Source organism: Sminthopsis crassicaudata, chromosome 1 (genome assembly GCF_048593235.1).
Source record: "Sminthopsis crassicaudata isolate SCR6 chromosome 1, ASM4859323v1, whole genome shotgun sequence".
Taxonomy (NCBI): Eukaryota; Metazoa; Chordata; class Mammalia; order Dasyuromorphia; family Dasyuridae; genus Sminthopsis; species Sminthopsis crassicaudata.
The window spans coordinates 66,845,027-66,871,797 of NC_133617.1; the positions used below are offsets into that span (position 1 = coordinate 66,845,027).

The 26,771-nt window shown below is 43.5% G+C and overlaps 1 protein-coding gene across 1 annotated transcript; it reads right to left on the reverse strand.

The window, feature by feature from the left end:
- Nucleotides 1-20,445: 20,445 nt before the first annotated feature.
- Nucleotides 20,446-22,194, reverse strand: ZNRF4 (zinc and ring finger 4). Its single transcript, XM_074308458.1, has one exon. It carries the CDS (start codon nt 21,717-21,719, stop codon nt 20,658-20,660), a length of 1,062 nt encoding a protein of 353 aa, XP_074164559.1. The 5' UTR covers nt 21,720-22,194; the 3' UTR covers nt 20,446-20,657.
- Nucleotides 22,195-26,771: the final 4,577 nt, after the last annotated feature.

The following is a 26,771-nucleotide window of genomic DNA, read 5'->3' on the forward strand; positions in this document are numbered from 1 at the left end:
AAGGAGTTAGAAGAAGGAGAAGGGAATAAGCATTTTTCTAGTGCCTACAATGTGCCAGTCACTGTACTGAGTGCTTTAAAAATATCTTATTTGATCAACAATCCTTCAAGGTAGATGCTACTATTTTACAGTTGGGAAAACTGAGGCAAACAGACTAAGTGATTTGCTTGAAGTCATATAGTTAATACATGCTTAGCCCATATTTCAACTCAGGTCTTCCTGACTCCTCTCTATCCAGTGTTTCACTTAATTGTTTAGAACAGAAAGAAATTTAATCCCCTTTGCATATGACAGCTGTTTGGAAATGTGAAAATTGTGATAATACCTGTCCAGGTTTTATCCATATCCATATTTTTTTTAACTGTTCCTTATATTATATATCTTAGATTTCCCTATCAACCCTGACTATCCTCTAGACTCATCTATTTCCATTTAGCAGTATACAGCTTTAATAAGTGTGCTTTTAACATGTATATTTTTATGGGTTATCAAAATTTTTAAAATTATATATGTTCACTATCATTCAACTGCAAAAACTGGGATTTGAACCCAAAACTCTTGAATTTAAATCCAGGGGTTTTCCTATCAAGCTTTACTACCCCATCAGAAAATATGAGGCCTTAATTAAATGTATGTGATTATTAATATTTTAAATACGCCTTCAAAGCCACTATCTGTAATCCTATGGCCCAGAACCAAGTATGTACACACACACACACACACACACACACACACACACACACACAAATGTGCATGCACGGATGCACACACATTATCACAACTCTCAGTATGCCATAGTGAGTCTTAAACAAATACATATGGGGATCTATGTTGCAGAATGGAACAAGGAAGATTCATTAATTAGCCATCTTCCAGCCAAGCGATGGCCTGCCAGGAAGGTGGGCAGGATCCTGGCAAAAGAGAACATTAATTAAACAAATGGCCATCAACAAAAGAAGTGCCTTCAGGAGACATGGCCCTAGAGGAGGTTGCCTGAGTCTGATACAGAGTTCAGTTACTGCAGAGAGACAATGGACCTTGAGTAGTGGGGGTGGGAGAAGAAGAGAAAGCTAAAGAGACTGGGAGTGGGGAGGGGGTATGGCTCTTAGACTAAGTACCATGGGGGAGGAGCTCTGGCTTAGCTGGAAGATAGGAGAGAAGATATAAAATTGAACTGTAGCTAGGGAAGTATTTCTGTCCTTTGGGGAAGGAAGAAAGGAAATATAACTTGAGAAGATTCTCCATAGGAAGCAGGAATGAGGAAGGTGAGAGAAGAGTTCATAAATCCCCAGCACCTCTGTTCTCCAGCCTTTCTCCTTCATGCCTTTAAACCATTCTGTCCAACCCCTGTTTGTCTGGGTTACTGACCCTCTTTGTGCATCTGATTTCTAGTAAGAGACAACAGTAAGATGCTATAGAATGGGCACCAGATCTGAAACCAAAAATGATTAGTTTTGAGTCCCAGCTAAAAAATTTTGGATATCTCTCTAAGTCTTAGTCTCCTCATTTATAAGTTAGGGATAATAAGGCTTGGGTTATTTCCCAAAGATGTTGTGGGGGAGAGTGTTTTGTAATCTGCAAAGCACAAGTAGAAATGGGAGCTATATCTCTTTGAACTACTGTTATAATTATTATAATTCTGGGGTCCTCACTTTTAATGAGCTGCTAGACCTATGGATTCTTGCTCTGCTATTTAACCCCAATGTTGTTAGATCCCTACCTGCCTATATAGGTACTGATCTTGTGGCCTTGAGAAAATTCCTTCCCAAATCTGAGTCTCAGTATTTTCACCTGCATAATGGGAGTTATGGACTAGTTGGTTTCTAACGCTCATTCCAGTTATAAATTTGATGAGTCTAGCTTTCCCTGACCTTCAGTAACCATGTGCTGCTTGACTTCTGCCTACTTTCTGTCTCTTGACCTCTGATACAGCTTGATTCTCACATTCCAGGATTCTGCCTTGTTTTCATTGCAGGTCCTAAGACAGCTTCTTCCATAAAAGGAGATTGGATTGGAGGCTAGTCTATCTTGAAATCCCATTGGCATTGGCTGTAGAACTGGAGGAAGGACAGAAAATTCAAGATTTGTGCCTCTAGCTTTTGGTGGCTGAGTAGGGGTCTCCCATTATCTTCCTTCTGTCATAGATAATTGGGACTCTGAGATCTGGAATCAAGTCCCAGAAATATTCAAAATGGTAGAATGAGAGCCAGAGCAGATAAAGGTATAGGTAAAAGGGTACTACTGAACATGGAGGCAGAGGACCCAAGGTTTGAACCTTTTCTCTTTTATTCACCAGCTGTGTAACCTTGAATTGTCTTCAAGTATTTGAAAGTCTCTCCTTTGGAAGAGACCCTAGACTTGGTCCCAAAGGGCAGAATTGGAAGCTATGGGGGAAGGAGGAGGAGAGATGCTGTAGAAAGGCACATTGATCCTAATGGGAGCTGTCCAACAATGGAACGAGTAATGAATTCCTTCTTATTACAGATCTTCAAGCAAAATCTGGATCTGAGATTTAAAATTGGAAAGACCTTAGAACCTCTTGACCAACTCTCTCATTTTATAGATAAGGAAAATGAAACCCAGAAGGCTCCCCCAAAAGACCTGCTCAAGGTCACTTGGGGGGTAAATCCCACTTGCAGTTTGAAGCCAGGTCTGCTGACTGAAGCCAGCTGTGTTTTTTGCTCTGCATGCAGCACACTGTTGGTTTGTCCACTAGTTGAGAGAGTAGTAAAGGGGATACTTGTTCAGGTATGGGTTAGACCAGATATCTCTGAGGTCCTGTAAAACCCTGGAATCCTATAAAGTGTCATCTCTGAGTCCCAATTCCCTCCATTGTAAAATGAGAGAACAAAGTGATTGCTTGGTTCTGATATTCTATGCTTTTGAGTCTTTTTTTTTTCCTGCCCTGGGCCTTGGTTTCCCTATCTGCACAATTAAAGTTGTGGCTGCAGTGCAGTGGAAATGGGGCTTCCTACCCTGGCTTCCAATCCCAGCTTGGCCATTCATTTCCTGTGTGATCTTGAGCAGAAAGAATATAATGCTGATCTGAGCCTCAGTTTTCCCATCTGTAAAGTGAGGGGGCCAGAGTGGTGAGGGATCTCTGGATCCTTTTAGCTCTCTTTCCTGTGAGCCTCTGCCATGGAGAGGGCAGGTAAGGATGAGAAGGTCTGTGCTGGGGAGATGATGTAAGGCCCGCAGTGTTCAGTTTTTCTCTCTCTAATGCGCAGGGGGGGAGAAGGTTCCTGAGCCTGCTTCTCCAAGGAGGAGCGACTCTGCTGGAAGCAGCTGATTAAATGGGCCGAGGTACCCGGCGCCTGACCCCGCAGGAGCACCCGGCCAATAGAGATAAAAGGCTTTTTAGAGGATTGATTCCGTATTGTTTTTGAATGCTTTCCCGGCACCTCGGGAATGCCAGGTCACTCATCAATGCCAGGGCTAGGGAGGGGAGCCAAAGGAATAAGAGGCAAAGGCTGATGGGAGTGGGGAAGGGTTTCCAGGTAGCCAGACCCACCCAGAGCCCTCCCCACTCTTCTTACTCTTAGCTCAGCTGATTTGATAAGGGGTTTAGGATTGCAGCCCAGGGAAGCCTGGCCCCCACAATTTGTGCCTAGCATGGCATTTGATGGTAGCAAAAGCATCAGAATTCTGCCCTTGTTTGGTGACCTTAGGAGAGTCATTGACCATCTCTGAATCTCAATTTCCTCAGATGTCAATGGAGAGTATAAGTCTTTCCTCATCTGCCTCATGGTGAGGATGTGGGGAGGGGCAGGCTGGGAAGTAATTGCTTTGCAAGCTTCACAGTAAGATAAAATGAAGAACCATTCTCAAAGCAGAGAAAATGTAAGGTGTGGGACGTTTTACTCTTAACATAGCTCCTTTGAGGCCATCAGTTCTCCCTGATTGGCCCAAGGGAGTTACCAGAAGAGCAGAGCACTGTGGGGGCACAATCTCAGAGCCAATGAGTAGAAGTGTTAATAGTAACTTCCATTTTCTATCATTTGAAAAGCTACAAAAAGCTTTTTTCACAACCACCCTGAGAAAGAGGTGATACAATTTTCACCATTAATATTTATATCTATAATATTATTGTTCACATTGTCATTATTTAGACCACTTATTCATTCATTCATTCAACAAGTATATATTAGGTGCCTAATATGTGTAAGACACTGCCCAAAAGGACATGATGGAAAACATCCTTGCCCTCCTGGAGCTAACGTTCTACAGGGGAAGCTTATGCTCCACTAAGGAGCAGCTTGGTTCAATGGAAAATGTATCAGTTTGGAGTTTGAAGGACCTACATTCAAACCCCACCTTTGACACTAATCACGTGACATTAAGTAAGTTCTTTACCTTCCTTGGATCTCAATTTCCTCTTCTGTTAAATGAGGGACTTTGATTAGGTAGCCTCTGAATTTCTATGATCTAGTTTTGTAATTGGGAAGGAGAGTGAGATTGATTTTGCTTGTTCCCAGAGCACTGGGTGGGAGCTGAGTCACATAGATTGGGGCTCACTGTCAGGAAAAGCTTCCTAACAAGGAGAGTTACATATGAAAGAGAATATATGGCCTTGGGAAGGACTCCTGGAGGTCTTAGGATGGCCACTGCGCTAGGCTATTGGCTCTAAGCAGCTAGGTAGAGTTAGTGAATAGAGTGCTGGATATGGAGGCAGGAAATCTGCATCAGTCACTGACTAGCTGTGTGGTTTTGGAAAAAAATCATTTGATCTCTGTGCCTCAGTTTCCTTATCTGCAAAATGGAATAATAATAATAATAATACCCACTTCCCAGAATTATTGTGAAAATAAAATGAGTTAAATATTTAAATATTAAATAAATAGTTGCTTTGTAAAGCTTAAAATGCCATGAATGCTAGCTATTGTCATGGTACTGCTGTTGCTGTTGCTATTGTAGAGAGAATCTGTGCTCCCAGATGCCCTCTGTGTTTTTTCCAGCTCTAAGATTCTGTGATTCTCTGACTGACAAACATCAACTCAGGGGGATGCTTTTGCCTGGCTCAAGGCCTTTTACTTTTGCATTCCCTTCTCCAGTACCACCTGCCCCTCTTTCCACCACTTCTCGGCTCACCATCCACCCTGGCCATGTCTAACACAGAGACCACCAGACCAAACTGGGCTCCCTGAAGGTCCAAACTAGAATCAATGTCTAGACCATTTTAATGCCATAGACACTGAACACCTGCTCCAATTAAGAGCTGTTGGCTTCTCAGGGTGACTGGGACGCCTGCTGTGAGCCCCCTGCTGCTTTTTCTAAGGAATGGATTCGTTCTACTTCTCTGCCCATTCAGGTACTGACACCCCCATGGCCTCCTCCAGGAGTCCTAGACCTGGCTTGAAAGCTAGATTGTATGGATGGCCATGTTCCACCTGGAGAGGCGCTCATCACAAAAGGGGAAAAGGCCCCAAGATGTAGTAGTCATCAGAGCTAGAAGGGACATTGACTCACTTATTCTCAAATTAAATCAGTCACTCAAGATTCCACAGATGAGAAGTTACAGAGCTGAGATTTGAACCCAGGTCCTCTAAATCCACTGCAATAATGCTGGGCTACACTGTGTAATCTAAAACTCCTCTCTAATTTGGGGTTGTGGGAAAGGATTGGCTTGTCTTCCAGCAGGTTACCTTTATCATAGCTCCATCCCTCCCTCAGATCTAACTCTCTTCTTCCTGCCCTCTTTCTAGAAATTTTCCCAAAATCATGTTCAGAAAGCATCCTTATTTGAAATTTGCACAGTCAGGGTCTTGCCAGCCACTTTGAGAAAAACTGATTTCCCCCTCCTTCAACCCCACTTTCCCATAAAACCAGTGAATTCCACATAGATTGAAGGGGATGCCATTCATTACCCATATCTTCTAGGATGAATAAGATGTGCAGGTCTCTCCAAGGGAATAAGGTTGATCTTGAACCCCACTCCATGCCCTTTCCTTCCCCTTCCATAGCTGCAATATCATCACATTGGGTTTCCCAAGGTTTTTCTGGTTATCCTGCTCTCAGACTCCTGCCTCTGCAGAGTTCATGTTCGTCCTTATACCTTCCCTTGTGTGAGTTAAAACTCATACAAGTTAAAAGCCTATTGCTGTAATTATTACTGGAATCAGTAATATCAGCTTTGTGAAAGCTTCCCCCAAGTTCTCTAACTGAAGAAAGAGACTGGGTGGGACACACACTGACTATTAAAATTATGCTCTCTCTGAGTGTTCCCACCTATGCCATTACACTTGCCTTGGCCACCATATTATTTTGCTCAAACATGCTCAGAATATGATCCTCAGGATATTGTATTTGAAAAAAAGTCCAGAATCTTTATCCTGGTATTTGAGGCCCTAATTTCTCACTCTCTGTCTCCTTCCTTCTGTTTCTCTTCCTCTCTTTGTCTCTCTCTTGTGTGTCTCTCTCTTTCTACCTCTCTCTCTCTCTCTCTCTCTCTCTCTCTCTCTCTCTCTCTCTCTCTCTCTCTCTCTCTCTCTCTCCCTATTTGTCTTTTTCTGTTTCTCTGTCTTTGTCTCTCTCTCTATCTCTGCGTATCTCTGTCTGTCTCTGTGTATATGTATGTGTCTCTCTGTCTAGATCTCTCCCTCTTTCTCTTCCCTCCCTCCTTCCTTCTTTCCTTCCTTCCTTTCTTTTTTCTTTCTCTTTCTTTGTTTCTTTTCTTCCTTTCTTTCTTCCTTCCTTCCTTCCTTCCTTCCTTCCTTCCTTCCTTCCTTCCTTCCTTCCTTCCTTCCTTCCTTCCTTCTTTCTTTCTTTCTTTCTTTCTTCCTTCCTTCCTTCCTTCTCCTTCCTTCCTTCCTTCCTTCCTTCCTTCCTTCCTTCCTTCCTTCCTTCCTTTTTCTTTCTTTCTTTCTTCTCCTTTCTTTCTTTCTTTCTTTCTTTCTTTCTTTCTTTCTTTCTTTCTTTCTTTCTTTCTTTCTTTCTTCTTTCTTCTTTCTTCTTTCTTTCTTTCTTTCTTTCTTTCTTTCTTTCTTTCTTTCTTTCTTTCTTTCTTTCTTTCTTTCTTTCTTTCTTTCTTTCTTTCTTCTTTCTTCTTTCTTTCTTTCTTTCTTTCTTTCTTCCTCTTTCTTTCTATCTCTCCTGACTTAACTTCTTTTTATTCTTTAGGGGAGTTGGGGACTGGGAGGTCCTGTCCCAAAACAATTTCATAGTCTTATTAGATATTAATAATGCAATAGCTCACATGCATACAGGAAGTCTGGGCTAATGGAAAGAATATTATATTTAGAGGCAGCTGAATGGTGCAGTGGGCCAGAACACCAGCTTAGAGTCAGAAAGATCTGAGTTCAAAACTGGTGAATCAATAAACATTTATGAAGCACCTAGTATGTGTCATGCTAAACCTTGGGGCACATATAAATATGAAAAAGAAAGACAGCTTGTGCCTTCAAGTAGTTTACAATCTAATGGGGAAGAAACAATGAGAAATAAGGTGATTTCAGGAGAGATAAAGTGTCTGATGTTATGATTCTTGCAAGGTAACTAAGACAGTGGAATTGATAGAGACAATAATTATCTAATTTAGCATGGTTCAGTATGATTGATTTAATCCTATAAGGAGATGTTATGGGCCAGAACTTAAAACTAGGTACTAAGTGGAATTGAGGAGACAATGATTAAATCTAATTTAGCATTGATTTAATCCTACAACAAATAATGATTTCCTAGTGATGTAATGATTGGAGTATACTCAGTGCACAGCACATAAGCAAGAAGCTCTCAGGGCCAGACACAGAAGCCCACAAACCCACTCTCAGAGGCGGAGTCAGATTCATTCCATTTTCCACCTTTGTGCTGGCTGGAGGCTTTGGATTCAGAGGGAGCTAGAAGCAGAAGCTGGAAGAGACAAAGGACTAGTGGCTATAGCTCTTGGAATCAAGGAGAGAGATAGGACTCTAAGAAAGCTAACCAAGCCCCAGGAAAAGATTCGATACTCTGAAGGAGAAAATAAAGGATTTGGACTCCTGGCTGCATTTGGGGTGATTATTACACTGAACTGAAATGAAGGCTGCCTCCAGAAGCTCCCCAAGAAACTTGCTCTCAGAGAACATTATATTTTAGAGAAGGACATTACAGTCTGACAAAGGGGAAAGGGGATATTGAAGAAGCCTAAAAAGCCTAAAAATGTGTAGCAGGATGGAAAATTACCTTAGACATTTCCTAGCAGTGTGATCCTGCACAAGTCACTTAATCTCTGCCTGACTCAATTTCTCCATTTGTAAAATGAGAATAATAATATCACCTACTTCCTAAAGTTGTTATGGGGATAAAATAAGATAATATTTGTAAAGCTCTTTGCAAATCTTAAAAGTGCTACATAGATGCTTGTTATGTAGAATATTAGACCCAGAGCACTTTAGTATGAATCCTGGTCCTGCTCTTTTAAGCTGCTAGGTGGTGTCATAGTGCACAGCATGCTGAGCCTAGTCAGGAAGACTCATCTTCATGAGTTCAAATCCAGCCTCAGACACTTACTAGCTGTGTGACCCTGGACATGTAATTTGCCTCACTTTCTTCATTTGTAAATGAACTGTAATGGAAAACGGCAAACCATTCCGGTGTCTTTGCCAAGAATATCCCAAATGGGGTCAAGAAGAGTCAATAATGACTGAAAAGAATACAATCTATTCTTTACCAGTATGTCCTTTGGTAAGTCTAATTACAAGGATTATTTATAAAAAGCTTTGAAGTTTATGAGTCTCCTTTCTAGATCTAGGCTTCAACATTTAACAGAGGTCCTTTCCAACTAGAAATCACCTCACTTTTGACAATTTACATTGTTTTTCTCATACCTATCCTATTGATCTTTTGACAAATGAGAAAAATAAAGCCAAGAGAATGAAAGTGACAAGACCAAGATCATGCGGACAGTCATTGGCAGTTTTCCTATTTCCTGAAGCAGGGCTCTTTCCCACACTCTGACTGAACGACCATCTTTTCCCCACCCTGTTTGATCTTTCTCTTGTGGAGGTGGGGAGGGAAGCAGGAGGCTGGATCTTCCTGAGACCCCTCTTCCTTTTTCACAAAAGATCAGAGAGTTGGGAAACACCTAAGAGCAATAATTCTTAAGTTTATGTTATTGTGTCAATGTTATTGCGTTAACTTTGCTGTTATTGTGTTATTGTTCACCATTAGTCTGGTGAAACCTAGGGTCTCCTTCTCAATCATGAGCTTAGATTATAATATAAATTAGAGAATATTACAAAGGAAACAGGCTATGCTGATTACCAAAATAACCATTTTAAAAACGACTTTCATGCAACCCAGGTTAAGAACTCCTGCCTCAGATGCCATATAGTCCAACTTTTTCATTCTGCGGGTGAACTAGAGAAGGGGATTAGCCAAAGCTCACCCAGCCTTCCAACCCAAACAGTCTGCATTAATGCTCCAAAATTTGGGTGGACATGATCATTTTAAAGTTTCTTCTGTCAGAGATAGCTAGTTGGCACAGTAGATAGAATACCAGCACCAGTCAGGAGGACCTAAGTTCAAATCTGGCCTCAGACACCTAACACTTCCTGGCTGTGTGACCTTGGGCAAGTCATTTAACCCCAATTGCTTCAGAAAAAAAAATTCCTGTTTCTTGCCACCTCCTCCTTCCTTCCTCTTTCCCACTGGACCAGAGAGAGGAGGAAATTACCCTAAAAGCCTAGTCCTCTCTCAGGCTGGAAGTAAGACTTGGATGAAGTTCTTAATCTGCCTTTAAGTGGCCTGGGGTCAACCAGAAAGGATGTGGCTTCAGGAAAGAGCCTTCCTCCCTTTAATGAAGCTGCTCCCCAAAGCCCTATGCAGCCAGAACCACCACTGCCTCCAGTCTCCCCTCTCTTAATAACCTCGTCTGGAGAGGCTCTTTCACTCTCTTGTTGGGTCCTTCCCAGCCCTGGATCCCTTTACCCGCTAAATGCTGCAAATAGAGATGGACAGGAATTAATGGTACCCATCAAAAGCTGCCTAATTTGTTGTGATGAGGGCAAATTTTGCTTCTGCAGCAGAATTTCTGTGTATTAGGGACAGCCCCTTGGAGAACTGGATTGCCTTGAAACTTTGCCAACCCACAGAAATTTCTCTCAGCCTGGTCCTCCATGATAGCAGGAGAAAAGATAAAGCATTAGGGTTGCACAGCATTAGACGTGAAAGGTCCCCAAGATGTCATCTTGTACATCCCCCTACCCTCAGAGAGGGCAAATGACTTGCTGAAGTCATACAGCAAACCCAACTAAGAATATCTGAGGTCTCCCAGCTTCCAGGCTGATATTCTTTCTTTTTTGTACTATTCTTTTTCAACTTCATTCAGCATATATTCTAAAGTATTTGCTATGAGTAAGGCCCTGTGCTCAGCACTGGAAGAAATGCAGTAATGAAAAGTCCCACAGTACCGATCATCAGGTATTGCCAAGTATAATAGATCAAAGATCTAGCATAGGAGAACTGAACAGAACCTTGGAGATTCAATTCAACAAATGCTTATCTGGCTCCTGTTATGTGCTCAGCACTTGCTGGGCACGGGGGGGGGGTGGGGGGAACACAAAAACAAAGCAAAAGCAGCCTCTCCTCAAGATGGATCATGGATTTAGAGTTGACAGAGACCTAAGAGATCTTTGAATTCAACCCTGATCATTTTATGGTGAGTAGTTATGTGACTTGCCCAAGGTCACATAGCAAATTAGCTGCAGAGCCAGAATATGAATGTGGCCCCTTTGATCTACCCCACCCTCCACAATCCAATGCTTTTTCTATCACTAGCATATAGACAAAATTGTCCTGACAGAGCTCTTTCAGCTGGGTAGGATCAGTGTACTCTTCACAGAGCAAGGGATGCCTGAGCTGGGGTTGACCAGAAGGGGTCAATTAGCAGAGAAGATGAAGGAGTCTTTTCTCTGGGCATACAGAAGACTGGGCAGAGATAGAGCAGGTACTACTGGGGCTGTAACAACACTCATTTTCAAGCCTCTGGGCTTGACGTGCCGGGCACTGGGCTGGGCACCAAGGTTATAGAGACAGAAGCGAAGCAGCTCTGAAGCAGAATCTTTAGCTGAAGTTAAAAAAAAAAAAAGAATCAGGGGTAGCAATCCTGGCCTCAGACAAAGCAAAAGCAAAGCTACAGCTAATTAAAAGAGATAAGGAAGACATGTGCAAAAATGTTGTAGCAGCCATTTTTTAAAGTGGCAAGGAATTGGAAACTGAGCAGATGTCCATTAGTTGGGGAATGGATGAATAAGTTCTAGTATGTGAAAATTATGGAATATTATTGTTCTATTAAAAACGATCAGCAGGATGATTTCAGAAAGGCCTGGAGAGAATTATATGACCTGATGCTAAGTGAAGTAAGTAGAACATTGTGAACAGCAACATCAAGATTATACAATGAACAATTGTGATGGTTGTAGCTCTTTTCAAGAAAGTGATTCAAGTCAGTTCCAATAGACTTGTGATAGAGAGAACTATGGGGATTGAATGTGGATTACAATACAGTATTTTCACCTTTTTTGTTTTTTTTTTCTCATTTTTTTCCTTTTTGATCTGATTTTTCTTTTGTAGCATGATAAATGTGAAGATATGTATAGAAAAATTGCACATGTTTAACATATATTGGATTATTTGCTGTGTAGGGAAGGAGGTGGGGGGAAAGGAAGAAAAAAATTTGGAATCAAGGTTTTGCAAGGGAAGCACTCTGTGCTGCATTGAAGGTAACAGAAAGCAAAAGCTGGCGTCTAAGACTGATACTCACTAACTCTGATCATCTCTACCATTCTGGCTGATTCTATCTCTAAGGATTTGAATCTCTTGATTTCTGAACCTGGAAGGCTTAGAACATAGAATTCAAGAGCTGAAAGTATCCTCAAAAACCGTCTAATAACCCTTGCCCATGTGGTAGATAAATAAACTGTAAGAGATCTTTCATGGGAGAGGTGTCGGCTTAACAGTCCTTGTGACGAATAAAGAGGCAGAAGTAGAACCAGGAGAACAATTTATATAACTATGTATATGGATAGATGTAACAATGTAAATGGATAAACAAAATAAATCCAACCTAACCTCAAATCTGATATTTTGAAAATATGGGGAGGCTGGTGATGCACTAGATAGAGTATCAGTCATAGAGTCAGAAGAACCTGAATTCAAAGCTGGCTTCATTTACTAGCTGTGTGACCCTGAGAAGGAAGGAAGGAAGGAAGGAAGGAAGGAAGGAAGGAAGGAAGGAAGGAAGGAAGGAAGGAAGGAAGGAAGGAAGGAAGGAAGGAAGGAAGGAAGGAAGGAAGGAAGGAAGAGAGGAAGGAAGGAAGGAAGAGAGGAAGGGAGGAAGGAAGGAAGGAAGGAAGGAAGGAAGGAAGGGAGGAAGGAAGGAAGGAAGGGAGGAAGGGAGGAAGGAAGGAAGGAAGGAAGGAAGGAAGGAAGGAAGGAAGGAAGGGAGGAAGGGAATATGATGATCAAGAAGAAGAATAAGTGCATTTCTTTCCCTCCTTTGCAGAGATGGTGATTGGGGGAGGGGGTCAATTGTTAGATTCATTTGGAAAATTGGTTAGTTGTTTGAGACATTTTTTCTCTCTTTTATTCTTTGTTACATAAGATGGTTTGCTGGGGAGGGGAGAAGGATATATTTGGAAATAAAAGTGATAAAAAGACAAAACAAAAATATCAATAAATTTTAAGACATGGTTAAGGAAAAAAAGGAGGCATTTAGGGTATTTATATAGGCTGAGCTTAATATGAATCACAGTGAGCTATGGTAGCCCCAAAGCTAGCCTGATGGTGGACCACTGCAATAACAGATGCAGAATATCCAGAAAGAGGGAGCTGAAAGTCACCAATCTTATCTTCTGACTTCATCAGTCCATATCTGGAATGTGGTGTTACATTCCAGATGCCCCATTTTAGAAAGAATATTGACAAAGAGCAGTCCATCAGATGTGGAGTGGCTGGGAGTGAAGACTGCATCATACTACAAATGAAAGAACTGGGAATGGTTAGCCTGGAGAAGACAAGACTTGGGGGGCAGATGTATTTTGAAATATCATTCTTACACACATTAAGATTTATTCTGTTTGGTCCCAGTGGCAATGAGTGGAAGTTGGTTTAAGATCCTTGTAAAGAAAATCTCCCAACCGTTAGGATTTTGCAAAAATGAAATGTGATGCCTGAGGTAATAAGTTGTGAGTTCCTCAAGTTTTGGAGTCTTCAAATAAAGCCTACCTGTTCCTTTCTAGGGGATCATGAAAGGGATTTCTGCTCAGATAATGGTTGAATGGTCCCTTCCAGGTCTAAGATACTATGATTGTGAAAACAAGGCCCAGAGATGTCAGGTGGCTTGCCCAGAGTCACACAATAAAGTCACATACATGTGCCCCCCCCCACACACACATTTGGTGTTTGTCCTTCATTCTTGAAGAGGACCAGGACATCAGGGAGGTGATACCATAACAAACAGGTAAATTGGATTTAAGTGAAGAAGGGCTGTGCAAGGTCACCTGCCTCACTTTCTCCTTCAGAGCCATCTGGATCCAAGGGCAAGATATAGGTCAGAATAACTGGAGATGGCCCTGGATGCCTTTTTAAGCTAAGGTCTCCAACAAGTCTCAGTTTGACTGAGGCTGCAATCATTCAGATTAAGAATAGGTAGCAACTGAGACAAAGAATTTCCTCTTTAGCTTAGTCAAAATAAAATAAAACAAAACAAAATATAAATAAGTAAATCTGGTGGGGAAGACCAGATCTCTGAAAACTCCCATGATATCTTGGAGTTTACTCTCACACACACAGACACACAGACACAGACAGAGTGATGGAGCTAGTCCCCAAACTCAGGTCTGCTGCCTCCCAGGCCCAGTTCCTTCTCTGCACCCCCTTACACCACAGGTCTCATTATCTGTTCTAATGGTCAATTTGGAAAATTGGTCATTTAAGAAAAGATTGTGAACAGGGAGTGGGGAAAGAATGGGAGAGAAAATGAGGGGATATGTGTGAAAGAGTCAGACAGGATAGGAAAAGGTAGGCGACAAAGTGAGGGGATGAAATAAAAGAGAGGGAAAAAAGGAAAATGAAAAAAATGGAGAAAGTATAATGAGAACCACAGATTGAGGGGGAAGGTCAGTGAGAAGGGGAGGTCCATAGAAAATTCAGTGAACTCTTCTGAAAACTCTTAAATCAGTGCAGTTCAAAAATCACTCCCTTCATCATCCAGCCTCAACCACCTGCAGTGACAGGGAGCTCACTCCTCTCACATCAATCAATTCCATTCTAAGAGCCAGAAGGAATCTTATACATCAATGCTCCCATAACAGAAATAGGAAGAGGCCCATAAAGAAGAAGTGATTTTAGAAAGCCATTAAGGTAGATTTAGGGCTAGAAGGGGCAGCAGAGGCCACTAATTTCCTCTCCCCTATTTTACAAATGAGAAACTTAGACATAGATTAATTGACTTACATTTGCCCAATAGCCTAGAACTTTGGGAGGTTGTCAAGAGGGTCCAGAGAGGAAGGAACCAGTCCCAGTTTTCCTAGGTCCCCGTTCAGATCTTTTTTTCTTCATTACTCTGTTTCTGAAGGAGAAGGTATGGAAATGAATCCACATCTAATTTATAAAAGCAGTACTCTCACAATAAATACAACAGCTGCATTAATTGATCTCCTTCTGCGTGCAGAGCACACAGTTCCATTGTGGAAGTGGAAGAGATTTAAATTCTAGATGAGATACAATCTCGCTGGAGAGGTGTTGGGGCATAGTACATGGAGCATTACACTTGTAGCCAGGAACAGCTGTTGTTCAATTGTATCCGACTCTTCGTGACCCCTGGGACCATACATGTTGTCCGTGGTGTTTTCTTGGCAAAGATACTTTAGTGATTTGCCATTTTCTTCTCCAGTGGATTAAGGCATACAGAGGTCACACAGCTAATGTCTGAAGCCAGATTCAAACTCGGGTTTTCCTAAATGGTCCAGGGATGCTCTATACCCTGAGCTACTTCATTGTCCTCAGTCAAGAATAATTAGGTTCACATGACACTTTCGGCACTTCTTAGTTGTGTGTGACTAGGTACCCTAGTGAATCAACTTCTTTGTGATTCAGTTTCCTTATCTGTAAAATGAAGGGTAGAACTCAATGACTTCTAAGGTCTCTTTTTTCATTTAAAAATTATTTTTAATACACAGTGTTTTATGAATCATATTGGGAGAGAAAAATCAGAGCAAAAGGGAAAAACCATGGGACAGATTAAAAAAAAAAACCAGAAAAAAGAAGGGAACTTAGCATGTGTTGATTTACATTCAATCTCCTTAGTTTTTTTGGATGCACATGGCATTTTCTGTACAAAATCTATTGGGATTCTTTTGGATTCCTAACCATTGAGAAGAACCAAGTCTTTCACAGTAAATCATTGCACATTCTTGCTGTTATTATGTACAATGTATTTCTGGTTCTATTTGTTTTGCTCAATATCAGTTTATGTAAATCTTTCCAGTCCTTTCTAAAATCAGTTTCTTTATCATTTTTATAGAATAATAATATTCAATATCTTCATAGACCACAACTTGTCCAGTCATTCCCCAACTGATGAGCATCTGCTCATTTTCCAATATTTAGCTTTCTAAGGTCTCTTTTAGCTCCATGATTCTATTTATGTGTATGATTCCCTAACTTTAAAGTGCTTATAGTTCAGTTAAGGGATTAAAAATATACACATTTACATCAGATGGGTACAAAGTGTTTTGTGAGTTTTGAGAAGAACTGAGTTTATCAAGTAAGATTTCCTAGTGGAGGTAGAATTTGAATTATATTTTAAGAGGGGCCTAGAAATTCAACAGGAAGAGAGAAGGGGAGAGTCTTGTAGGCATAGAAAATAACCTAAGCAAAAAAAAATAGTGGAGGTGGGAGATTATAGGGCAATTGCCAAAGGGAGAAAGGTACTCCAACTGAGTTGGTTTTGCCAAATGCAACTGGAATATACTGAAATAAAGCTAGAAAGGTGGAGGTTCTGGCAGATTGGGGAGTCCATTGAACATCAAACAGATGAGTTGGAACTTCAATTACTAAGGAGCCATCAAAGATTTTTGAGTACTAAATGTAACTATCTCCATCTAATATTATCATCATCATTGCTAATATTTATATGACACTTTAGTGTTTGAGAAGTACTTTCAAATATTATTTCATTGGATCCTCACAATAACCCTGGGAAGTAAGTGCCATTTTTATTCCCATTTTACAAATGAGAAAGCTGAGGCAGGTGGGTTAAGTGATTTGCCCAGGGTCACATGATTGGTGTCCGAAGTGGGATTTGAACTTGGTTCTCCCTGACTCCACGTCCAGTGCTCTTCATTGTATCACTTAACCATTATGGAAAAGGCATTGGAGGAAAGAAAGAAGGTTGGCGGTAAAATTAGCAAGTAGTACAAGGTTAAAAAAAAAAGGCAGGGAGAGTTTGAAGGAGCTAGGTTAGAATCTCAGTTCTGCTGTATAAAGCCTGTGTGATCTTGGGTAAATTCCTACCACTAGTCCTGTGAGTCTATAACCTCAGTTCATGCAAGTTTGGCAGGCTGGTAGTTGGGAATATAGAAGGTGATTAGAGATGGAATTGATATGATTTGGCAACTAGTTGTATAGGAAAGGAGCAGAGTCAAAAATAACAGGAAGATTATAAACATGGGAGAAGGGGGTGAAGAGTGAAGTCAGACAAGGAGGAAAGTTGGAAGGAAGATCAGAGAGAGAAAATAAATTCAATTTTGGACCTGTTCACTTGTGGGCACCATTTGGATATCCATATAGGGATGTCCTGCAGTCAGTTGGAAGTGTGGATTTGGCAGTCCAGGGAAGGGAAGGATTAAAGAATATAGATACAGAGTATTCCGCTTGAGATGGTGAGTGAAGAAATGGGAATGGATAAGATTTCCAGAGAGAGAGTTTATAATAAGACCAGCCCTGGACCATATTAAGGTGTTCAGGGAAAGAATCTCAATTGCTCAGAGTTGGAAGGACTTCAAGAGGCATCCAATCCCATTGGTAGGTGAAGGAAAGAGGGGGGAGAAGGGGAAGGAAACAAGCATTTATTAAGTACCTACTGTATACTAGACACTGTACTAAACACTTTACAAATATCATCTTCTTTATAACATATTTAACAAGTCATCAAACTCTTGCTTGTAGCCCTCAGTGAAGAGGCAGCCCATTCCCCTCCTGGGTAAATAGAATTGCCAAAAAAATGTCCATAATTCAAGTCAAATTCTGTTTCCCTCCAATTTTCCCCATTACTCCTAATTCTTTCTTTTGGGACCAAGCAGAACAAGTCAATTTCTTCTTGTGTTAGTCTTTCAAGCATTTAAAGACAGTTAGCGTGTATTCTTTTCTCTAAGCTAAATACCCCACATTCCTTCAACCAAACCTCATATGACCTGGACTCAAGGCCCTTTGCAATCATGATTGCCCTACTTTGGATGTGTTATTGTTGTATTGTTCAGTTGCTTTAGTTCTATCCAACTCTTTTTGACCTCATTTAGGGTTTTCTTGGTAAAGATACTGGGATGATTTGCCATTTCCTTCTACAGTTCATTTGACAGATGTGGAAACTGAGGCAAACAAGATGGTCACACAGTTGGTAAGTGTCCAGGACCAAATTTGAACTCATGAAAATTCCACCCAGTTGCTCTATTTACTGTGTCACCTCACTGCAGAAAAGAAGTATGTCCAGATGGTTCTAGACAGCTGGGAGGTGCAATGGTAAGAGCACTGAACTCAGAATCTCAGCTCTCATGCTTACAAGCTCCAAGATTCAAGACAAAGCTGTCTAATCTTTCTGCCTCTCACTTTCATCATCTGTAAAGTGGAAACAGACACAATACCAAAATCTGTCTTTCAGGCTTCTTTATGTTGTGCACATCTATCAGCTGTAAAAGGTTCAAGCAGCTCAGAAAAGGGGTAGAGCCCACTCCTGCTGGGGTGCGGGTGCCCTGAGCTGTGATGGCTAGAGAGATTCTGGACTGGCAGAGAGATGCTGCTAGGATGAGAAGAGGGAAAGAGGCCCATCTGGGGCCGGGAGGACTGTGGGAACCCTCTCTCTCCCTCCTCCCTAACCCCCCTTCCCACTTTCCACTGTAGCCTTGGGGCCAAGGCTGGAATTAGGTAGGATTAGAGTCTGAAACTATTGTTGGCTTGTTCCTTCTGGTAGGTCCCAAGGAGAATCCCAGAATTATAATTAGCTATCAGATAAACAGACTTAATGGAAAGGGGCTGCAGAGCTAATGGGCTCCACAAACATTCAGCTGGTGCTTGGGGAGACTTGAGATTTGCTAGGCTCAAAGAAAGAGGTGGGGAACACAGGGGCCCCGGTGGATGGGGCAGCTGGGGCAATCACTCCAGGCAAAGCAGCTGGTCTTAGGGGCCTAGCAGAGAACCAGGGAGCATCAAAGCAGTATGGAATCTTAAAAGGCAGGATCAAAGCTGAGACTGTCAGAACTTAGAAGAGAGATGTCAGGGCAGCTAGGTTAGAGCATCAGCCTTGAAGTCAGGAGGACCTGAGTTCAAATCTATTTCAGACACTTAACACTTCCTAGCTGTGTGACCCTGGAAGAGTCACTTAAGACCTAAGGGAGTGCCTCAGGGAAAAAATAGAATAGAGATGTCTGAGTTGAGAGAGACTTTAAGGAATACAGTGTTAAAGCTGGGAAGGTCATTAAGGCACAAAAGGTCAGATCGTGATGAGCTTAGAACATAATATCAAAGCTGGGAGAGCTCTTAAAACACATCAGAATTAGAAGGAACCTTAGAACACAAGATTAGAATACAGAATATTAAAGCTAGGAGAGCCCATCAGAACTAGGAGGGGCCTTAGAACAGAGAAGGCTAGAACAGGGAGCTAGGAAGGCCATTAGAACATAGGATGTCAGGCCTGGAAAGGCCCTTAAAACATAGGATGTCAGAGTTGGAAGGGTCCTTAGGACACAGGGTGTGAGAGCGAGAAAGAAACCTTAGAACATGGGATGTCAGGGATGAGAGGGCCTTTAAGAATGTAGGGTGTCAAAGTTAGGAGGGCCCTTAGAACACAAGGTGTAAGGACTGGGAGGGCCCTTAGAATACAGGACATCAGGGCTGGGAAGGCCCTTAGCACACAGGATGTCAGAGCTGTGATGAAGAACAGAGATCATTTAGTCTACCGACCTTATTTTATAGATGGAGAAACTCAGGTCCAGATTGGAGAATTAACTTGGAGGTCATAAGTAGTGCTAATGAACATTAACAGAGCCAAGACTAGGTCTTTTGACTGCCAGCCAGAGATCTACCATCCTATTGCTAAGTCCCTACATCAGAATTGTTCCTTGGCTAAGGCCATTGTGTCTCCAGAAGGCCCCAGTGAATGCAAATGTATTCCTAGAGCATGGGAAGACCTAACAGAGCTGGCCTTGGAGGGCATTGAGAATGCCTCTGTTGTGGTTTAGATGGTGAAGCCCCCTCTCCATCAGAGCTGAACCTTAGAGGCAGCAGACTCAGACCTAAGCTTCTGCCAGTCTTGCTTTCTGCCACTGTGTGACCTTGTCCTCCTGTCAGCCTCAGTTGACAAGGGAGTTGGGTCGGAGCATCTCCAAGCTAGACAGGATCACGTTGTCCCTAGTCACAACCTGTACATTAGAGCATAAGGTACTTATGAAAGACCCCTTGATGCCTTAACATTATGTAGGCTCTATATTGGATTACTTGCCATCTAGGGGAGGGGCTGGGGAGAAGGAGGAAAAAATTTGGAACATAAGGCTATGCAAGGATCAATGCTGAAAAATTATTTGTGCATATATTTTGAAAATAAAAACTTAATTTAAAAACATTGTATATGCTACTTTTCAGACTGACATTTCATATTGTTTTTGGAATATTGAGCCTGCCATAAGGAAATCCTTGATAGAGGTCCCTGCTTGGTACCTCCCTTAAATCACCTGAAGGGCTTGGGCCCCAAACCCTAGAGTCACAGAATTTAAGTGTTGGAAGCCAATGTCTAAAACACACACGAAAGGAATCCCTATTTTAGCAGACCTAACAAGTAGGGGGCCTCCCCCAAAACAGATCCCACTTAGAGAAAGCTCTTCCTGACATCCAGTCTGGTTGGCTCCCTCCCTTCCAGCCATTGCTCTTGTGCCTCAAATGCTATCTCCCGGAGGGATATTTGATACCTTGGGAGGGAATTCGTTGTACAATGTGTGGTGTAGTGGGGGGAGGGAGTCAGATGAGTTGAGATGGGCGCCCACTTTGTTCTTTACTACTTTATCGCCCTAGCTGAGTCCCACCCTGGCTCTCGGCCTTAGTTTCCCCATTTGTAAAATGGAAAGGGTTGGTTGGGTTGGAAAATCATCTCTAGATTCTATAGCACTACAAGGACACAAGCAGGGAGGTGCAACCTCAGATAATAGGGTCAAGGAGAATCTGCTCAGGCAGGGTTTCAATTAGATGTGCAGAGAACCTGCCTGATTTCAAATGCATTTTATTGTCTCCAGCCTATAAAGTTTTGCATTTCCAAACAGGTACTGCAGCATCTGGGCTTCTACCAAGGCAAGCCGGACACGGCACGTGGTGATGTTCAGCCAGGTCCCAGGAGCAGCCAACACAGCCAGCTGGCTGGGAGAAGAAGAAAGGGGGATTGGGGAAGGAGGAAAGGGGCAGGGGCCTGAGAGGACATCTCAGGGGAAGGAGGGCTCCCTCCGAGGCTCCACCTCGGCCTCTGACCCTTCTGTTCTGTGACTGGAGCTGTCCGTGTGGGAGGGTGCTTGGCGGACCAGGGTCAGCACCTCGGTGGCCCAGTGGTCCAGCCGGGATCTGGCCGACTCGTCTTCGCTGAGGCTCTCCGGGTTGGAGTCGGAGCCCTCCTCCGCGCTGGCCACGGGCTGCTTGCAGATGGGGCAGGTCCTGCGGAGGGCCTGGGAGAACCAGGGATCGATGCACTTGCAGTGGTAGATGTGGGTGCAAGGCAGGACCTTCAGCTGATCCCCCTCTTCGTACTCATCCAGGCAGATGGCGCAGACGTCGTTGTGGCAGGTGAAGGCCCGCAGGTGCATCTTCTTCCTGATGGGGCTCTTGGCCACGGCGCCCCGCTCCCGCCACCGCCACCAGTACAGCCAGACCCTCCTGATGATGAGCAGCGTGGACATCAGCAGGGTCACCACGCGGCCCAGCACCCAGGAGATGGACAGGACGGGGTGGCAGTCCAGCTCAGAGTAGTGATGGTGGTTGGGGAGGAGGAGGACGTGGGCGTCCTTGTGGCCACACAGGATGACCCGGAGGTCCCTGGACGTGGCCTCGCTGACGAAGACCGACGGGATCTCGATCTGCTGCCGGATGTCATCGTACACGTGCACCATGTTGACCAGGTCGTTGGAGTGGACGTTGTAGACAATGACGGCCTGGTAGCCGGCCTGCTGGGCATGGAGGACCTTGAGGTCGAAGGTGCAGTCAAAGCGTCGGACCAGTGCGATGGAGCCGAGGGAGTGGTTGGACGGCATCGGGCCCTCGATGGGCTGGCAGGCGTTGGGTGGTCGGGCCTCGATCAGGTAGCCTCGGACGCCGTCCTCAGACAGGGGAGCCCCGAACAGGGCAGGGGCGTCGCTGAAGTCCACGGAGCTGGCCCTGTCGTCGGACACCGCCCGCACCAGGGCCTTGCCGGCCGGCAGCTCCAGGAGCAGGAGAAGCAAGGCCATAGGCCTTGGCAGGTGGAGGGCCACACCCCGTGTGCCCACGGCCCCCATGGCCGGGGGGTTGTGTCGCGGAGGGGTTCCACCCCAGCAGGGCCTGGTCAGGGGGATGAATGGGGTCCCACTCTCCCCTTGCCTCACACTTAGAGCTCCTGTGTGGAGTGGCGGGGCTTGAGTGGGGACCCAGCTTCTTGTCAGTGGATGGCTTGAGTTCCGGAGAGATGTTTACATCCCTCTTTCATTGGCAAGAGCCGCAGTCAGAGGATTTCAGTGGGGCCACAGTGTCTGGGGGGCCATAACAGGGAGAGGGGGGCCTCCCAGGATGATGGAGCAAAAACCGGAGGCCAGAGAGAATCAGCAGTCTCACCAAAGAATCACTAACCTCTGGGGACTCAGGGGAGGGAGCATCTCATCTTCTGGATGCTCTCCTTTGCATCTGTTGGCAGCCTGCTTCTGCCAGGTAACTCTTAGTCTCTCCCCCTACCCCTTGGGGGCCCTGTCTGCCGGGGCAGGTGAGTGATCCTGGAATCCCTCTGGCCCCTCATTGTGACATCACTGAAGGAGCTCTCCCTTTCACAGCCCCTCTCCTCTCCCCTCCCCCAGAGCTAGCTGGGTAGCCTGCCAGACTCCATACACATCCCGCCTTCATCTCCCTGCCTCCCTCTGGCCCAGTTCCCATCTCCCCACAGCCACCGTTGCCCTCCCCAGCTCCTCCTCCTCCTTTTCTTTTCCAGACCCAGCATCTGAATAGCAGTAGCACCAGATTCTAGTCTGAGGAAGGAGGTCTGGACCCTGTTTGAATGTCGAGGGGCCGGGCCGGGTTTTGTTGGAGTCCTTCCTAATAAGAGATTCAGGAAAGGTCCCATTCTGGGCCCCGGGGAAGGGCCTTGGCAGCCAGAATTAACCTAGGGGGGGTAGAGGAGGGGATGGAGGAGCAAGAATCGCTGGCTGCTACATACCCACAAGCATCTTCTGACACATTGAAGAGGAGATCCTGCCAGTTACCGGGTCTTTCTCAGGACCTGGTGCCCATCAGAGATCTCCTGAGGTCCAGGTTCAAATCTGTGCTGACCTCCCTGCACTCGCATTAGCCGCTGGAACCAGAACAAAACTGCTCCGTCCTAAAGGCCTCAGACCTGAAACCTCGGAGGATTCTGGACATCCCTAGTTGGGCCAGGGCCTGGGTTTATCTCGGATACTGCCTCCTTCCCCCATGAGATTTTTTTCTGTCTGTTCCCTCTCTGCCTTTCTCTCTCTCTCCCCCTCCCAAAGTACTTTGTGCTTTTTTTTTACCCAAAGAAATTGTAAGTTCCCTGAGGTCAGGGATTGGTTTTTTGCTTTTGCATCCCTAGCATACAGTATTGTACTCAGTAGGTATTTAATAAATGCTAATTTTCTAGAAGAAAACAGACTAAAGAGAAGAGTAGAAGAGATTAGATTAGCATAAAATAGAACAGATTAGCATAGACTAGTACAGAATAGAACCTGCTGACTCAGGAAGGAGCTTGCCATCCATAGTGGGATACAAGCTGAGGTACATCTCCCTCCCTCTGCACCTCCCTTCTGCACCCCTGATGCTCCTAACTCTTCAACCCAAGTGTTCAGACCAGGCTATAGGAAGGGAATGGAAACTGAAAGAAATCCAATATTGAGAACTTGGGTTTTTAGTCCTGATACTTAGGTTCAACTCCTGACCCTACCATTTATTCCCTATGTAACTGAGCAAGTCCTTGGGGCCTCAGTTTCCCCATTTTTAAAGTGTATGGAAGGGTGGCTGATTTCTTAAGTTGTTCTTAATTCTGATATTCTGTGATTCTCTGGGTATCCCCCCAAGGAGGTAAGGTAGGTTGACTTCCCTGGCTTAAAAGACAGGAGCAGAGGTCCTGGAATGGAGCAAGTAGTTAAGTGACTGAGACATCTTCCGCTCTTCCTATCCTGCTTTCTAATGGAGGTATCTGGGTCCAGACTCCAGAAGAAGGCCCCTACTGCCCCTCTGGAAGCCAGAGTAACCTTGGGAGACCCAAAAGGCTGTGACCTCAGGAACTGAGCCTCTGAGCCTCTGCTGTCCAGAGATCTCCTTTTTCCCCCCTGGATCATCTGCCCTGGAGTCTCAGGCCCAGAACGATTACCCAGTCACTTGAAATATGAACTATAAAGTGCTTTACATTAATTATTTTATTTTGACCTCACAACAATCCTATCAATTTGTATTAATCAGCTTACCAGATGAAGACACTTGAGAAGTGAAAGGATCTGACACCTAGAAAGTGCAAGTGGTTGGATTTGCACACCATATTGTCTAGGATTTAAAGCCCCCAAATGTTCTTTCTCTCTCTCTTTTTTTTTTTTTTTTTTTTTTTTTTGAGGCTGGGGTTAAGTGACTTGCCCAGGGTCACACAGCTAGGAAGTGTTAAGTGTCTGAGACCAGATTTGAACTCGGGTCCTCCTGAATTCAAGGCTGGTGCTCTATCCACTGCACCACCTAGCTGCCCCCCCCCAAATGTTCTTAAAGATCATCTAGTCCCAAGTCAGCCATATTTCAGATGAGGAAACTGAGGCAATGAGAAATTCAGCAGCTTATCCAGGATTCCTGTCATGCTATGTTCCCATTGTCCAGCAATCTTCTCACCCTGGAAGATCTCTCCCTTCCTCTGATTGGTTGCTTCATCCTGGAATAGAAGTTCCTGCCTTCATCTCCCTGCCTCCCTCTGGCTCAGTTCCCATCTCCCCACAGCCACCATAGCCCTCTCCAGCCCCTCCTCCTCCTTTTCTTTTCCAGGCCCAGCGCCTGAATAGCAGTAGCACCACATTGTAGATGGAGGAAGGAGGGCCTGGACCCTGTTTGAATGGCCATTTTTAATGGTATTTTATTTTTTCAAAAATATGCAAAGGTAGTGTTAAACATTCACCTTTGTAAATGGTTGTGTTCCAAATTTTTCTCCCTCTTTTCTCCCTTCCTCCTATTCAAGATAGCAAGCAAGCTGATATAGGTTAAACATGTGCACTTCTTCTAAACATATTTCCATATTCGTCATGCTGCCAAGAAAAATCAGATCAAAAGAGGAAAAATGAGAAAGAAAAAAAAAACAAGCAAATAACAGCCGCAACAAAAGGTTCTGGATGCAGATGGCACTTTCCATCACAAGTCTATGGGAATTGCCTTGAATCACCTCACTGTTGAAAACAGCTGAGTCTATTATAATTGACCATCACATACTCTTGTTTTTACTGTGCACAATATTCTCCTGGTTCTGCTCACTTCATTCAGCATCAGTTCATGTAAGACTTTAAAGGCTTTTCTGAAGTCAGCCTGCTCATCATTAAAGAACAATAATATTCCATTATCATCATATATCATAACTCATTCAGTCATTCCCCAGCTAAAGAGCATCCACTCAGTTTCCAGTTCCTTGAACCACAAAAAGGGCTTCTACAAACATTTGTGCGCATGGGGGTCCTTTTCCTTCTTTTGTGCTCTTTGGGATACATACCCAGTACAGTCACTGCTGAATCAAAAGGAAATGCAGTTTTGTAGCCCTTTGCACATAGCTGGAACTTCTATTTTAAGGAAGGGCTATCAGGACTGCAATTGTCTTTCCTTCATTCCTTTCTGGGCCCGACTGACTCCCCAGACTCTTTCTTCTCTGTATGGATGCCACCCCACCCCCATCAACATTCTTGGTTTTCAATTTCCTTTTATGTGCTGTCTTCCTCTATTAGAGTATAAAGCAAAGGTTGTCCATAATCAAGAGTCTTTGCACCCTTCACACTTAGTGTGCTGTGTCTGACTTATAGTTAGCATTTAATAAATGCTTAATGATTTATTGACTATGTTGTCTCTTTCCTTCTCAGTTTTCTCATCTGTAAAATGGGACTAATCCTTGTACTCCCTACCTGTAATTCCTTTAGATTACATGTGATTCATCTCATACTGTGAGGTTCTTGAGAGTAGAGGCTGTCTTTTGTGTTTTTTGTATCCCTAGCACTTAGCACAGTGCCTGACACAATAGGAGTAAGCACTTAATAAATGCTTTATGGGCTGACTACTCTTATGAAGAAGGCATATAGATGATAAATCATAAATTGCATGGCAAAATGATTTGAGGGAAGGGGATAGTCATCTCTAGATTGTTCAGTGGGATGTGAAGCGTAGTCTGGAGTCAGTGAGATGAGGGAGGGGACAGTGGTGTCAGAGCAGAGAATAAATTTGCATCAGCTCAGACCCTTATCATGGCAGCTCCATTAAATTTACCTGCCCAATTCATCCTCCACACACCTGTCAAAGTGATATTAATTTATTATTTCTTTAAAGACTGGATCTCCCTGTGTCAGTTTGGTTGGAAGTACAGGAACTACTCAACTTAGTTAAAAGGAACTACTTTTCTTAGACTATTTGGCCCTCATAGATTCACCATTTTAATGCCCAAACTAGTATAGTCACTCAATTAGGTTAGCCTACTGCTGTTCAGAACTCCTGCACCCCAGATCCATCAGCCTGAGCCTCCTTCATAGCAAGGATTGCATATTGCACCATCATACCCAATCAAAGTGGTTGCCAAACTTCCTAAAGCACAAAGCTGACCAAGTCTTTTCCTCTCCTCAATAAACTGCAGGGTCTCTCTCTGAGATAAAATGGGAATTCCTCTCTTGGACATTTAATATTCTGGCTATGATCTTTCTTTCTAGCTTACTAAATGGGAAAACATTTAGTGCTTAACTATGTGTCAAATGTTGTACTAAGCTTGTGGGGCAAATATAAAAAGCAACAAGTCAGTGCTTGGCCTCAAGGAACTTATATTCCTTTTTCAATTTTAAAAACTTTTTATTTTCAAAACCTGTTCACAGATCATTTTGCAACATTGACCCTTGCATAGCCTTGTGCTTCAGATTTTCTCCTCCTTCCCTCCTCCCCCTTCCCTAGATGGCAAGCAATCCAATATGTGTTAAACATGTTAAAATATATGTTAAGTCCAATATATACATATATATAAACATATTTATACTATTCTCTTGCTGCATAAGAAAAATCAGATAAAAAAAGTAAATGAGTAAGGAAACAAAATGCAAGCAAACAACAAAAAGAGTGAGAATATTATGTTGTGATCC

Coding starts and splice junctions, on each gene's coding strand:
- ZNRF4 (XM_074308458.1), bottom strand. CDS start 21,719: ATGGGGGCCGTGGGCACACGGGGTGTGGCCCTCCACCTGCCAAGGCCT.